This window comes from Equus quagga, chromosome 8, assembly GCF_021613505.1.
Source record: "Equus quagga isolate Etosha38 chromosome 8, UCLA_HA_Equagga_1.0, whole genome shotgun sequence".
Classification (NCBI taxonomy): domain Eukaryota; kingdom Metazoa; phylum Chordata; class Mammalia; order Perissodactyla; family Equidae; genus Equus; species Equus quagga.
In genome coordinates, this window is record NC_060274.1 from 40,758,598 (window position 1) to 40,773,696 (window position 15,099).

Here is a 15,099-nt window from a genome sequence, read left to right on the forward strand (position 1 = left end):
AATTCTAGGTGCCTATGTGCACATCTGTGCGTGTGTGTGTGTGTGTGCATGTGTGTGTGTGTGTGTGCATGCGTGTGCGTAGCAGGAGGATGGAGTTCTAGGTCCAGCCCAGGAAAGGGGGACTCACTGTTTATCTCGGCACACACAGCTCACAGGTCAGGTTCTGCAGACCCCGAGTGCAGGCACAGGGCAGAGGCAAAAAGCCTGCCAGGTCTTGGCCAGGGCCACAGCAGGAATGCAGGGAGCCCCCCAGGAGGCCTTGCTTGGGGCTGGGGACAGACCCTCTGGGTCCTGTATCCACAGGAGGCTCCAGTCTGTGCTGATGGCGCCTGGGGCCACTTGGTCCAGAGCTGCAGGGTGGGGAATTGGTAGCTGGGGAGTTTGGTGCTGGCCACGAAGGGCCTGGTCAGGAGACCAGCATCTGCCCCCGTCTCCCTCTCCTCAGGCCCCGGCCAGACAATATGGCTGATTCTGGGCTGGAGCCACGGCCCACGGGGGAGCGCCTTCCTCTGTTCCCTGGGCTGGTCCCCAAGTCCCTGTGATTCCCAGGTGTGGGGAGTGGGGAAACCTGTCAACCCTCGAATCCACAGAGTCTGCAAACTGCCAAGGGGACCTGGGGCCTCGTAAAGGCGATGTCAACCCCGGCCAGAAACAGTTTCCCCAATTCCGGGGCCACAGAGTTGCAGAGGCCTCCACCCTTCCCCTCTCCCTCCACAGCCCCCTTGCAGGCCCTCCCCTCACCCCAAAACCTGCCTGAGGCCCAGGGGTGTCCTGGGTCTCCCAGAGTGGGGGCTGGGGCCACTGAAGGCTTGGGGCCCACAGAGGTCTGGGGGAACAATGTGCAGGGCCCAGGCCCTCCCCTCCAGAAACACAAGCCAATTTCCTCTTGCCAGCCCCTCACAGCCTCTCCCCACACCCACTGTCATGTGGACCAGGAGGGAGAAGAACCTCTCACACGCGTGCACACATGTGCACACGCACACACATGCACACCCCTCCCAATTCTCTCCCCGCTTGTCTGCACCTGTTGGCCCCAGGGGCCCCAGGCACAGCCACCCTCCAGCCCAGTGGCCTCTACATTTCCTGGGAAAGAGGCTGGTGGAGCTTGGTGGGTCTGGGGGCACACAAGGGTGGCAGCAAGCCTGCCACTTCCATAGGGGTCATGAGACAGACATTTCCGGCCACAGCCTAGGCCCAGCGGTGGCAGCGGTGTCCCAGGTCAGCCTTGGCCACCCGGCTGGTGACTTGAAGTGGTGTTTTATGCGACAACAAGAGGTGGCCAAGCCCCTGCAGGGACAATCCCGGCCTCTCTTGACCAGAGGACCTAAGTGGGCTGAGGGCTCCTCAGGCCTCTGCACCCCATGGCCCAGGCACCTCTCACTTGAGGGAGGAAGAGCTCCCACTTGTGGGCAGGCTTCTCTCATCACCGTGGCAACAGCATCCTGGCTGGGCTTCCCTGGCCACGCAGCTGCCCAGACGCCAAATGGGGCCGCCCAAAGCCTACAGCCCCTGCCCACTCCAAGGTCCTGAGAGGCAGACACAGGGACAGCCAAATGTAGCACTGCTGAGCAGGGCTGTCAGGAGCACGGGCACGAGCTTGCCACTTCCACAGCCAGCAGGAAGGGACAGGCAGCCCAGGCCTCACGCCTCCTCACTCAGCCGCTGCACATGTGTACACACACACACACACGGACACACCCCCAAATCACACACGTACACACATGCATGTGCACACATGCATACCCCCCAAATCACCCACGTGTGTATACACATGCACGCACCTCACAAATCACAAATATGCGCACACATATGCACACCCACCCACAAATCACACACATGCACACCCACCCACAGATCACACGTGCACACACGTGCACACCCACCCACAGATCACACATTCATGCAATCACACACACATGCACATACTCCCTCACACATGCTGAAACCCACACATGCATGCTCATAAACACACACAAATGCTCAGTCATATGCACACATGTATACACCCCCACAAATCATACATGCACATTCGTGCAATCACACTCAAACTCTCATATGCTGACACCTACACATGCATGCTCATCAACATACACAGATGCACACACACACATGCACTCTTACACACGCACGCACACACACACTCATGCCAGCCAGTGGTGCCCCCGTCCAGCTGTGAGGAGGACCCCAAGGGAAGGAAGGTGAAGGAAGGCCACTGACTGTCCCTCTGGGGGTCTGCCCCTTCCTCTCTCGCCTCAACCCCTGCCAGCCTCCAGCGGGCCCTGTTCTGCGTGGAGAGGGCCCAGCAGGGCAGGCCCATCCCTGTGGGTCTCCATACCCCAGTGCAAAGCAAACGAGGAGAGGCCAGGGAGGCTGGGCCCGGCACAGCTGGGAGCCAGGTGACCCGGGGGTGGACGGACTGTCCGCCAGGGCCTAGGGAGGCGGTGGGCCGGATGCTGGGGGCAGACGAGGGCGAGGCCCTGCGCCCCGGCACTTACAGATCGAAGACCAGGTAGTGGAACCCCTCCTCGGAGATGCTGTCGTGGAGGCGCACTGTGGGGACAGGAGAGGCTGTGAGGGGCTGGCAGCAGCCCGGGACCCACCCGCACCAGGAAGGCTGCCTCCACACCTGTCCAGGTCCCCAGCCACTGTGTAAACTCTCCAAAGAGGGAACCCACCCCCTGCCAAGGGCCAGCCCGGGGCTTCCCACAGCACGGGCCTCCGAAGGGTCCAGCCAGGCCGGCGGCAGGGCAGAGCTGAGGGGAGAGCTGTGGGCCCTGCAGGCCAGCCAGCCCCAGGCGAGCATCCAGGGAGCCTCTGACTGTCTGGTCTCTCCTTTCCTCTGCCAGAGGGAGACCCAGGACTCTCTCAGCCTCCAGCTGGGGCGTCCACTGCTCCTAAACACTACAGAGAGGGGCAGGAGGGGCGGGGGCCGTGGGATACAAGGGCTCACACACTAGGCCCTAAAAGGAGCCACTGAGGGGCTTCACAGGAGAGGAGCACAGCGAGGCTCCACTGCCAGCCTCTTGGGACAGGCTGAGGCAGGGACGCCCGGGCAGAGGACCACTCGCCTAGCGAGGCATCACTTCCAAAGGTTCAGACCTGACCTCCGATTCCAGAACCAGCGGGGCTGATGGCACCACAGCCACGTCCTCCCGCATCATGGTTTAGTCTGTTTACTTTGTGCCCCTCAGCCTGGAACAAGGCCAGCACAGAGTCGGTGCTGGTTAGGATTTGATGAATGAATGAATGAGTGAGTGAGTGAACATCAAAGTGGATTTCAGCACAAAGAACACAACCCCACTGCCTCCTTTCCCTTGAGCTGGAGATGCACGTGGCACTAAACCGCAAACAGTTCTAGCAACAGCTCATTTTGGACGCTCACCCCATATGCTGGATTCTGCCCTTTGCATCAGGAGCTGCAGACGCAGACACAGCTCTAAGCGCTTTGTGTGCTCATCCATAACAGTCCCAACCATCCCAAGAGGCAGCAGATGAGGAAGCTGGTGCACAGAGAGGCTGAGTGACCAACTGAGGATCACACAGCTCCCAAAAGATAGAGGAGTAGTGTGAACAGGGGCTCAGAACCCCACAGCGCTGCTGCTCCACTAGCCTCTCCTGGTGGGAAAGGGCTGCCAGCGTCTTCCCTCCTCCAGCTCTGGTCCTCCCAGTGGCCTGGCCAGCAGTGTCCTCATGCCAGGAACCCAATCTGGCTACAGCAGCCCCTGACCTCCAGCAAAGCCTAGCACCTGAGGGCGAGCCCTGCCGGAGCAGCCAGGGTGCCTGGTCACCGAGGAGGAGCCCGCACCAGCTCTGGGGTCTCCTGTCTCGCAGGCCTGCCCCTCTCACAGTCTCCCCCTCCCAATTCTGGCTCTGTGTCTCTGCTCAAGGGCCCACCGTCCAGCCTTCTGTCCTCTACCCCTCACCCCCACCCCGGCTACATCCTCACACAGCAAGGTCTTCCAGGGCCCATGTCCTCCACCAGCTGCCTGGGCCGTGGTCACCTCTCCCCCACTGGCATATCCAGCAAGCCTCCAGCCACGCAGAGCCCACACTCACCTTCCTCTGGCCTGTGCACGCCTGGGACCAAGGTCCGGCACCTCCCACCAATGCCACCCACACTGACCTGCGTCTCCCTAACACACAGTGGACCCGGCTCCCAGGCAACCTCCCTCTGGGACTCTCCTGCGAAATCAAGGAGTGAACAGAAGCTCACATCCTCCTCTCTCCTTTCTGGTGGGGCTCAGAAGGTCGGCTCCTCTGGTTAGCCTCCCCACCCCCAGCTGCCTCCACCTGAGCTCCAAGCAGAGAAAGACCCGGGGGCCCACCCTCCGCCACTGGCGAGCCCCTGCAGGCAGCACCCACCAAGGACACTCCTGGGGCCTGTCTCTCCTCCTGTGCAGGGGAATTCAACTTCCTCCGGGGGGCCCCAGGGGTCCATACAGCTGGGGTGCTGCAGGGCCTTCCTCCCAGTAGAGGCCATCCCTGTCCCCAGGCCGCTGCCCCCCAGGACAGGTGAGAGGGGTCGGCTTCAGGTCCTGCTGGCTGTGTGGCAGTAGAAGCCATGTGTACATGGACATTCCTGGTTTTTTTTTTTTTTTACATTTGAAAAATAGTTGCATATTATTTTTATGGTTTAGAGAAAGACCTCTAAATCATCAGACTGATGATTTCACAAGACAGGGTTAAGTAAAAAAGTGAGTTGTCATAGAATCGATTTAAACAAAAAACAGTAAGTAACTGCGGGTGACATGAGGCGGCGGCAAAAAAATAAATCCCCAGCGGCACCCAGGAGAGTCGCATCTGGAAGCCCTGGGTGAGGACGGTGACAGGGGACCAGGCTGTCCAGGGACACGCCCCACTTCTGGGGCCACAGCTCCTCCAGGGCCTGCACCCCAAGTCCCAGGCTGAAGGCCTCTCATGGGGGGCGCCTCCGCCCCTCCCAAGTAGCTTCTCGGACCCTTCCTGGACCCCTGTGCTGTCTGTGTCAAAAAATATGATCAGTTGTAGGATGGCAGCATGGGCCCTGAGCATCTGGAGACTGGAAACCTTTCCCCTTTCCCCTCCTGCACTGGCCTCATCTTGGCAGGACACCATCCCAGACCCATCGTCCTCCATGATGCCCACCTGCTCAGCTCATGGGTGAACACCCAGTGAAGGAGGGCACTTCCAGCCCCAGAAACCAGGAGGTGGGGATTTGCCATCACTGAGCCAAGCCGAGGGGAGAGAGGGGTGGTGTGCAGAGGGGAGGCTGGAGAGAGGCTGGGGGGAGGTTGAGGGGAGATTAAGGAGAGGCTGGAGGGGAGTATGAGGGGAGGCTGAAGAAGACTGAGTGGAGGCAGGAATGGAGGCTGGGGATGCTGAGGGGAGGCTAGGAGGAGGCTGAGCAAAGGCTGAGTGGGGGCTGGTGGGAGGCTGAGGGGAGGCTTGAGGGAGGCTATGGGGAACTTGGAAGGAGGCTGAGGGTGCTCCTCTGAGTTAAGGCTGACAGGCTCTGCTCAATCCCCGACAGGGTGCTGGGCCCAGCTTAACAAGCTGTGGAAGATTCTACCTGCCATAGGTTCTGCTGAATCTCTGTCACTCCAGGGCCCCTGGGGGCAGCAAGAGGTTTGGGACCTGCTTGCCTGCTGAACAGCAACCTCTTGAGCTCCTGGCCAAGGCCTACCAGTGAGGTGAGGGCAGATGCCACCCTGCCCACGGTCACGTCTCCATTCTGGGGACCTCCCTGGCAAGGGGTAGATGTCCATAAATACGCGCTGAACAGCAAATTCCTGAGACCCGGGTGGAGGGTGTCAACTCGAGGTAACACATACACAAGCCTGTTTGTGTGGAGGGCCCAGGGCCAGGCCCTCACGGGTCATGCTGGTTCCTGACGCCCAGGCCTGCTCCTGGGAAAAACCCCACTGTGTCCCCACACCAAGCACTGCCATGGCCGGGCCACGACTGTCTCCCCTGCCCGGGTCCCCCCTTGTCTCTGAAGAGAAACCAAACCCCCGGGGTTGGGGGGGCTCTGCCTTGCAGCTGCTGCTCGGGGCTAGTTCCGTGCACCCGACTCCCAGCGTGCAGGCTCAGCCCAGCAGACATTCCACGTGTTCATCGTGGCGGTTGTGAAACGCATCCAAGGTCTCTGATGCTCCTCATTTAAGAGGGGAGCTTGGCTCCCTCGCCCTCGTGTGTGGTCACCAAATAAACAGAATAAGGCATGGTGACAGTGTGACACCTCCTAGACTAGATCATAAAAAGGCACGGCGGTGCCTCCAAAAGGTAAACAGAGAATGACCGGGTGGTCCAGCAATCCTGCTGAGGAGTATACACCCAGAGAGTTGAAAGCAGGGGCTCAGACAGATATTTGCACACCCATGTTCATGGCAGCATTAGTCACAGTAGCCGACATGCAGAAAAAAGCCAGATGTCCATGAACAGATAGATGGATAAGCAAACTGTGGTCTATACACACAATGGAATATTATTCGGCCTTGAAAAGGAAGGAACTTCCGCAATATGCTACAACATGGGTGAACCTTGAGGACATTATGCTGAGTGAAATAAGCCAGTCTCAAAAGGACAAATGTTGTATGGTCCTCCATCTGTGAGGTTCCTAGAGTGTCAAATTCATAGAAACAGAACGAACGATGGTTTCAGGGACTGAGGGGAGGGGACAAGGGGGAGTTAGTGTTTAATGGGTGCAGAGTTTCCACTGAGGTGATGAAAAAGGTTTGGGTGCAGGTGGTGGTGATGGTTACACAATATTGTGAATGTACTTAATGCCACTAACCTGTACACTTAAACATGGTTAATATGACAAATATTATGCTATGTATATTTTACCAAAATTTGAGTTAAAAAAGCACTGTGTTCCTTGTTCTCCTTCCCCTCCCTCTCTCTCTCATTGTCTGTCTTTGGCTTTCTCTGTCTCTTTCTGTCTGTCTCTCTTTGTTTTCCTGTCTCTCTCTCTCTCTGTCATCACGCACTCTGGGGAGCCCGTGGCCATGTCCTGAAGATACTCACACGGCCCTGAGGAGATGTCTACATGGGGAGGGATTCAGGCCTCCCACCGACAGCCAGGTGAGTGAGCCACCTTGCAAGCAAATCCTAAAGCTCCAGTCAAACCTTCAGAAGATGCAGCCCTGGCCAGTGTCTACACCACATTGGAGCCCCAAAGCAGGCCCAGCTCGCGGGCATGCACCTGTGCAGCCACCCCAGGCCACAGACTCAGGAGGGCCCTGCTCTGCTGTTGCTGTCTTGAAATTCTTAACTTTTAAACAAAGGGCCCACGTTTTCATTTTGCACTGATCCCACAAGTTATGTAGCAGCCCTGATCAGCCAGCTGAACTGCTCTTGAATCCACAGAAACTGAGAAAACCAACGCTTGCTGGTTGAGCTTTGGGGTAATTTGTTACACAGCATGGATGACTAACGCACTCGTGATACAGCTCCACAGAGTGGGTGGCACTTACACCCCCATGCCACACACAAGGAGACCATGTCTCAGAGAGTTCAGCAGCGGCTGCAGCCTGTGAGTGATAAGGCTGGGTCCGAATCCAGGTCTCTGCACTCTGAACCTCAGCTGTCACTTCAGAAGAGACGGAGTCTTACAGCTTACACCCTGCTCTCCATGTGAATCATCTCGGGTCCTCCTACGAGGTCCCTGCGAGGGAGGCAGGAGCATCTCCACTTCATGGATGGGGAAACTGAGGCTCCTTCCCTCCCGCCCACGCCCTGAGCACAGATGCTTCCTGAGTAAGCCAGGACCGGAAGGGGAAGCCCTCCCAGAGCCCCTGCCCCACACCTGGCTGCGTGTGATCCCGCTTCCTCTCCCAGGGGTCCTGGGAGCATTTTTGTTCAGTGGTGGGGCTGGGAGGACATGGGCCATGGAGCCAAGGGATCCCCTCAAGTCTTATCCACTACCTACCCCTCAGAGAGCCCCTCCTGAATCTACAGAAAACATTCTGTCTGAACCCCACAGTCTCAGTTCTGCCTCTCCTGTGTTCTGGAATGTTCCGTCTGAACCCCACAGTCTCAGTTCTGCCTCTCCTGTGTTCTGCAATGTTCTGTCTGAACCCCACAGTCTGAGTTCTGCCTCTCCTGTGTTCTGGAATGTTCCACCAGAACTCTACAGCCTCAGTTCTGCCTCCCCTGTGTTCCAGACTGTTCCATCTGAACCCCACAGTCTCAGTTCTGCCTTCCCTGTGTTCTGGAATGAAGCCACTTCGAGGGACTTGAGGGACTGCTCAGAACTGACCCAGAACCTCACTGGCCATCCAGGCAGGGCAGGGAGACATCTAGAAGAATTGTCCAAAAACACCAAGCCAAAGAACACTTGGGTCTGCTCCCCTAAGGACATTGCTGAAAATCGCTCAGAATGGGGGACTCGTCCTTGGTTGGTGCTCAGTGGATGCAGGAGTGGGGCCTGGTGAGGGAAGGGGTGTGGGCACAGCTGGCAGAGAGTGGCGTCTGCCTGGTGGCTGGACCTGGACACCCTGATGGGCAACAGCCTGGGGGGTGAGTTCAGACTGGAGCCCGCTGTTTGCCAAAATGTGTCCCAGCCATTAAGGAGTGGACTGGGGTCTCTGTGGACACCTGCATCAGAATCCCCTGGCATGCTCTCGGAGATTCAGATTCCCGGGCCCAGCCCACGCCTCTAAGTCAGGCCTTCTGGGGGCAGGTCAAGAATCCGAATGCCAGTGATTCCGAGAGACTCAGCCTTGATAGTCCGTGATTGAAAAGCACGTGGCCGAAGTCTGCAGGCTGGAGCAGCGCTGAGGCCCCGACCCAGTGCCTGCCTAAGAAATCAGAGGTTTGCCTTCCCCCACACCTCCCATTTGGGCCAGGACAGCTGGAGAAGACCCAGCACCCTGGGGGGCCACAGCCAGAGGGGCAAGGGCTCCCAGGACCAGCTCTGAGGACCAGCCGAGCCCTCCTGGGGCCCTCTTGGTCCCGCTGGGCCCCCCATGTGGCCAAGGCCCAGGTCTAGGATGCACCAGGCCAGGGACTCTCAAACTGGCTGCTCAGCACAACCTAATATTCCTTTTAAAGACAGAGTCCTGGACCCCGGCCTGGCACAACTGAGTCAGAATTTTGGCAAGAGAGGCCCAGGAATCCATTGTGACCAGCTCCCGGGTGCTTCTGAGGCAGAGGGCCCACTGTCCCCTTGGTGTCTCCTGGCTGCTTCCCAAAGAGGGCAGGGCCTGGGTCCTGGGCTCCTCACTGCCCTAAAGGGACCAGAGGTGGAGAAGGACAGACAGCTGGACACACATGCTTGCTCCATAAGGCGACCAGCAGGGCCCACCCTGGAGCCTCAGGGGCGAGGGGTGGGCCCACAGCTGAGCGGGGCAGGCCAAGTAGCCCCTGGAGATCCAAGCCAACTTCCAGGGTCAGCATGGCCTGGGGTCCAAGCATCTTCTACAGTGGTAGCATCCACATGGACTTGGTCTGGGGCTTCAGAAAGAATGGACCTTCCGGCGGGCAGGGTGGCCTCACTCCCTGAGACCAGGGCCTGGGCTCCCAGGGCTGCACATGCCCCTGAGGGGCAGCTGACAGTCTGGGATCTTGGGTCCAGACTGCCGTTCCAGGGGTCCTGGGCTGGCGGGGACAGCAGAGGCCCCCAGAAACAGATCTCAGACCTCAGGCCTCAGACCTCAGGCCAGGGCTGCACCTGGTGTGGTCTTGGGTGGGTCTCTGGTTTCAGACTTTTTTCTCTATAATCCAGCTGTCCTGTGGTTTTTCCGAAGCCACAGAACATTCAGGCTCCTGTATGTTTTTAGGAGAATCACAGCTCGGCGTGATGGAACAGCGGGCAGAGACCCATCCAGGCAGAGCCTGGCCTTGACCTCCCCCAGGGGGCTGCCCCAAACCCCAGGAATCCCCCAGGTCAGGAAGAGGAGACGCTTCCAGGGGACCGAGGGTGCCACACTTCAGCGGAGAAGGGGTCTCTCTGAAAGGCTGGTCCTTGGAAGGGAAGGGCTGCTTGCGACCCGCCCCCACCCCCACAGAGGGCTGCTCACCAATGTTGGAATGCTTCAGAAGGCGGCAGATTCGTGCCTCTCTCTCCAGCTTCTGGTGGTCTGGGGACAGAAAAGGACATGGCATCACCTTCGCTCCAGCAGCCCGTGACCTCCCATGCCCGGCACCGCCCAGAGCACCACGTGCCGGACAGGCAGCCAACCACGAGACCCACAGCCAGGGGGATGCACCTGCCGCCTCTCTCAGTGTCAGCTGACTGCAGACAGGACATGACACATGGTGACCCTGACACCTGGACCCCTAGCCAGCAGTCCTGGGGCAGGAAGAAGCTGCCAAGCATTTGGAGTGAGAGGCCCACGAGAGGTGGGAAGTGGCGCGAACTCAGGGCCACAAGTCCCCAGGTGAGTCGGGAAGAGAAAATGCTGGATATTAGCAGCAGAACTGACAGCACCAATTTAATCCTCCACTTGTTTGCCCTAATTCCATACTCTTTGGAGCTTTCTGCTGAAGCTGAATTTGTTCTTCAGAGGCGGCTGTGGGGCTGGCACAGCAAAGCTGTTTGCCACGTGGCAGCCGTCCGACGGGCACGCAGGGTCAGCATGGGCCTCAGCCGGACCCCAGCTGGACATCCAGGGAAAGCGTGCACGACCTACCCCCAACCCCACGCACAAACCCACGACACACTGCGCTTTGACGGGCCGCGCTCTGCAGGGTCAGCAGGAGGGAGAGTCAGGTCTCAGAGGGAACTGGCCCTGGGCAAGAGACGCCAATGGTGCCGGAGCCGAAACAGCCCCGTGGAGCCCTGTGCCGGGCCCCCTCCCCGCGAGGCGCAGGACCTCGACTCCAGAGGCCCCTCCATGGACCAAGGATTTATCAGGCAGAAATTCTGTACTTCAAACAAACAGAGGGGCCAGGAGGATTTTAAAAGCTGATGGAGATTGTGATAGCAAAAACCTGAAGAAGCCCACGTTTCCATTGACCGGAGCATGTACACAACAGAACACCCCCCAATGTATGCACGTCACCCCAACACCCAACATCAGGCTGCGTGAAAAAGCCACTCACAGATGAAGACCTAACTGTGCCTCATTCACATAAAGGTCAAAACACACGTCACTGGGCACACGTGTGGCCAGACCGTAAAGAAAGGTGAGGGCTTCCGAGTTCAGGATGGTGGCTGCCCCAGGGTGGGACATGACTCAGAGGGGCACCCAGGGCCTGGGACCCCCACCACCCCTGCGTGCACTGAGCCCCTCACGGGGAGCACATAATCACCCCAGACAAGACGGCCAGGCTGCCTGATTCACCATGGAACCTAAGAGCACCACCACAGGACACAACTAATGTGCTGGTGACAAAGGGTCCTCAGAAGCAGGAGAGCCACTCCACAGGCTCCCCAGACGCAGGCCTGCCTGTGCCTGGGGAGAAAGACCCAGCCACCGGAAGGTCAACTGCAGGAAGGGAGCTGCTGACACCCGTGGGGTCAGCTCTCCCTGGGCTGTGTGACGGTGGCAGGCTGGGTGGAGCAGGACAGCCGACATACCTGCAAACACGCGTGTGCCTTTCCTGAGTGGAAAGTTACGCCTGCAGGCAGGAACCTCTCTGGGAACACCTTGGGCATCCAGCTGGCTCTCCCTCCTCCAGGAAGGGCACTTGAGCCTCCTGGAAATGCTGACAGGCCCCTGAGCTGCCCACCTGTCTCCCATCTGTTACACCAGGCACCAGGAGGGCTCTGCAGAACCGCAGGGCGGGGCTGGCCTTCGGGACAGACCCTCACCCCATCCCTGGCGCCCTCATCAACACATCCACGCAGGAAGCACCGGTGTGGTGTGGTCCCCATCCTGCTGTGGTGGGAGCTAAGGCGTCAGCAGACAAGATGCAGCGGTATTTGTCGGGGCTGACACTGGAAGCGGCCCAAGCATCACTGTTAGAAGGTGAACACAATCGCACCACAACACACACAGCGTGGGTTCCAGTTCTCCACCCGTATGAAACTCAAAAACTGGCCACAGTAGACACACTGCTACAGGGTCGGGGGTGGTCCATATACATGAGGCCAGCTCCAGAGGAAAGCAGGGGAGTGGGGTCCCAACACCCAGGAGCTGCTCCCTCCCAGGACAGGAGTTCATGGGCTGTTTTTTCTCTCATAGTGTTTATTTTAAACTTACTATTCTGGACATTTCTCAAACGTACAGAAAAGTTGCAAGAACAGTACACAGTAGTCACAGCATTTTTGTATAATCTCTCACGGATACTTGTTCTGAGCATTTGGACGTAAGCCCCATACTTCATGTCCTGCTACCAGGAAATACCTCGCTGCGTATTTGCAAGAACAGGACATTCTCCTGCAGAATCTCAGGGCAGTCATCCCACGCAGTAAATCGAACACAGATACCGTACCCAAATCTAACCTACAGTTCATGTTCCAATTTTGTCAGGTGTCCCAATAATGTCGTAGCTGATTCCCCCCAGATGTGGATGGCAACCGAGAAGCCTGTCTGCGTGGGGTCAGGGCTAGAGTGAGGCTGAGGTCAGGGAGAGCCCAGGAGGAGTAAGCTGGTGGGAGCAGGGGTAATTCATTTTCTTTGGAAAAATTACCTGATTTTGGTCATAGATAAAAATCAGAAGAAAAATGCATGTGGGAACCCATTTTTGGGAAGCAGATAACTTAACTATATTTTATTGCTGAAATCTATCACCGAGGGCAGAGCCCCACCCAAAAGATCTCGACCTACTTCTGAGCATGTTTGGGGAGAGAAGTTATTTGCATGGGGCCAACAAAGGGCACCTGGCTGTCCAGCCCTGGCGCCAGTGTCTATCCCATGGCCACAGCAGGTCACTGAGCCTCCCGGCCATCCTCCTTCTGGATCAGGCACAGCAGCACTGGGCTGGGAGCAACTCTGAACCGCTGCCTCACGACTTGTGCCCTAAGCTGCTAAGACCCCACGTGGGTAACATCGCACCAAGATGGCGACAGCACTTCGCTCTGGGAGGCAGAACTTTATTTTATGTTTTACATTTTCCCCCAACTTTGACAACGACCTTGTATTACTTTAATAATTAGGCAAAATATTGTTGCTTTCAAAAAAGAGTTTGACCCTATCTCCAGGGAGCATGAAGCCACAAATTAAATATGACGAAGGTGTGTTATAAAACCTGCTATGGTAACATTTGCCCTGAAATTAAAAACCTAAGCCAATTAAAAACCTAGGTGACCTCGGATGATAACAAGAAGCCACAGGAGAGGGGCAGGAGGAGGAGCCATCCCTGTCTGGCCGGAAGGCCCATCGTGTGTGGCCATGGGAGGAAGAGCTTCCTGACTCTGCCGACATCCCATCATTTTCTTTCTATAAAGTCGGGAGGGTTATTTCTTAACTTCCAAATTAACATCGTAAACCCCACCCTGGACACGGTTAAGTCAGTCAAATTTAACCCAGTCCAGTTGACGAGAAGTATGTCCTGGTCCTAAATCGCCAGCTGAAACCTGGGAGGACCCCTCCACATCACCCTGTTCCCTGGTGGGCAGCAGGAGGTGGTTTGGGCCGGTGACCCTGAACAAGCCCTGAGACGTCTCAGAGCTGTCACACCTGCTCATCCCCGCCCGCCTGCCACCTTCCAGAGGCTCTGGCCCCAGGGACCTGCCTAGACTCAGGAGACCACAGCAGTGACCACTGAGCAGGCCCGTGGACAGAAGGCAGCCAGAACGTTGCTCACCCTGCGGAGGGCCCATCTCTACCCCGGGGACCCCAGCCTGGTAGCACCTCCTGAGGGAGGTCCCAAGAGTCTTCCTGAGCAGCCAGATCCCACCATACCCACTACAGATGCAGAGGGAGAGAGGGTGGGGTTCTGGAGGAATCTGCCATTCACGGAGGAAAAGACAGTTCTCACATCCGCTCTGATGTGAAACTCAGGAGGGAGCTCCCAAGTTCAGCCATCTCTTAACTGCTCAGGTGTCGTAGGAATCCGCACCCCACATGGAGACGAGCCTCGGTGCATGTGGCCCAGACTTAAGACACAGGTGCTTGGCTCCTCAGTCTGGAGGCAATCTTACACACACACACGCGACACACTTACACACCTGCCCCTGCGAGGGGGCCAGAGACACGCAGCAAAGGCATAGAACAAGCTATTATTTCTCCTACCAGAGAAACGCCCCCCAGATAAAACACAGCCTTCATTTATACCCCATAAAAGCACTTATCAAACAAAACAGAACCAAAACGACTCGACTCTAAGACATCAGCTAAACCGGACGGCAATGAGCCGCCTGCCGCCTGCCTGTCTGAGCTCCAACGACAGTGCATGAGGGGCCACCCGCAGCTCCACGCCTGCTCAGCCAGGGCGATGTAGACGCCTGCAAGCTTTTCTGGGTGATTCTGACGGGATCTCTGTGCCAGGCACGCCCTGCACTCTGGTGTCCCCAAGGGGTGGATAGGGCCCTGCCAGGCGTGGGGATCCCCAGGGACCCAGGAAGAGAAGTGTCCCTGTGGAGTCCTGCACACCCCACGCTGGGTGCACACCCCACACGGGGATGGCAGTTTCCAGACCCCAGGAGCCGGGGAGGGGGCAGAGGCTGCTTGGGGCTGTTACTGTGCCATGGCCAGTACCTACCACCGTGAGGGTGATGGACAGGGGCCCTCAAGGGTCAGGAAGAGACAGGCACCCACCACATGATGTCCTGGAGTGCCCGCCACACACGGGCACACATGGGCAACAGCCGTTCTATGCATGTTGTGGGCGTTAACTGTTTAACTCCAATGACACCCTGAGGAGTTGCAGCAAGGAGACTGAAACCAGTGCCTCACCACACCACACTGCCCTCGTCAACGGTGGGAGCTCCCCAAAGATAGGGTCCCCTCAGGTGGGGGCGCCCTGAGCTGAACAAAGAGAAGGCTGCCGAGGGTGGCAGGAGAGGCGCAGCCCAGAGGTGGGAAAGGACACCCGTGGACCCCGCTGCACCCTGTAGTGTGGGGCACAGTCACAGTCGAGGACACTGAGGCACAGGGAGGAGCTCAGAGTCCCCAAGGCCAGGACTTGACCTGAGGCTGGTGGCCTCCTTCCTGGCCTCCCCAGCCCCAACCTGCCCTCTGGCTACGGGTGACTCACAGCAGAGCCGGGGGGGGGGGGGGGGGGGGGGGG

General features: G+C 58.0%; 1 protein-coding gene across 17 annotated transcripts in view; it reads right to left on the reverse strand.

The window, feature by feature from the left end:
• The window catches only part of CAMK2B (calcium/calmodulin dependent protein kinase II beta), a 91,927-nt gene that overhangs the window by 33,789 nt on the left and 43,039 nt on the right, over window positions 1-15,099 (reverse strand). For all 17 annotated transcript variants that reach the window (XR_006889778.1, XR_006889779.1, XR_006889777.1 and 14 more), the window contains exons 3-4: window positions 10,002-10,061; window positions 2,496-2,550 (exon numbers count right to left, since the gene is read on the reverse strand). Coding sequence is in view for 14 of the 17 variants with exons in the window: in XM_046669753.1 (XP_046525709.1) it covers window positions 2,496-2,550; window positions 10,002-10,061 (115 nt within the window). In the remaining 3 variants the exon portion in view is untranslated. The remainder of the gene's footprint in view (window positions 1-2,495; window positions 2,551-10,001; window positions 10,062-15,099) is intronic.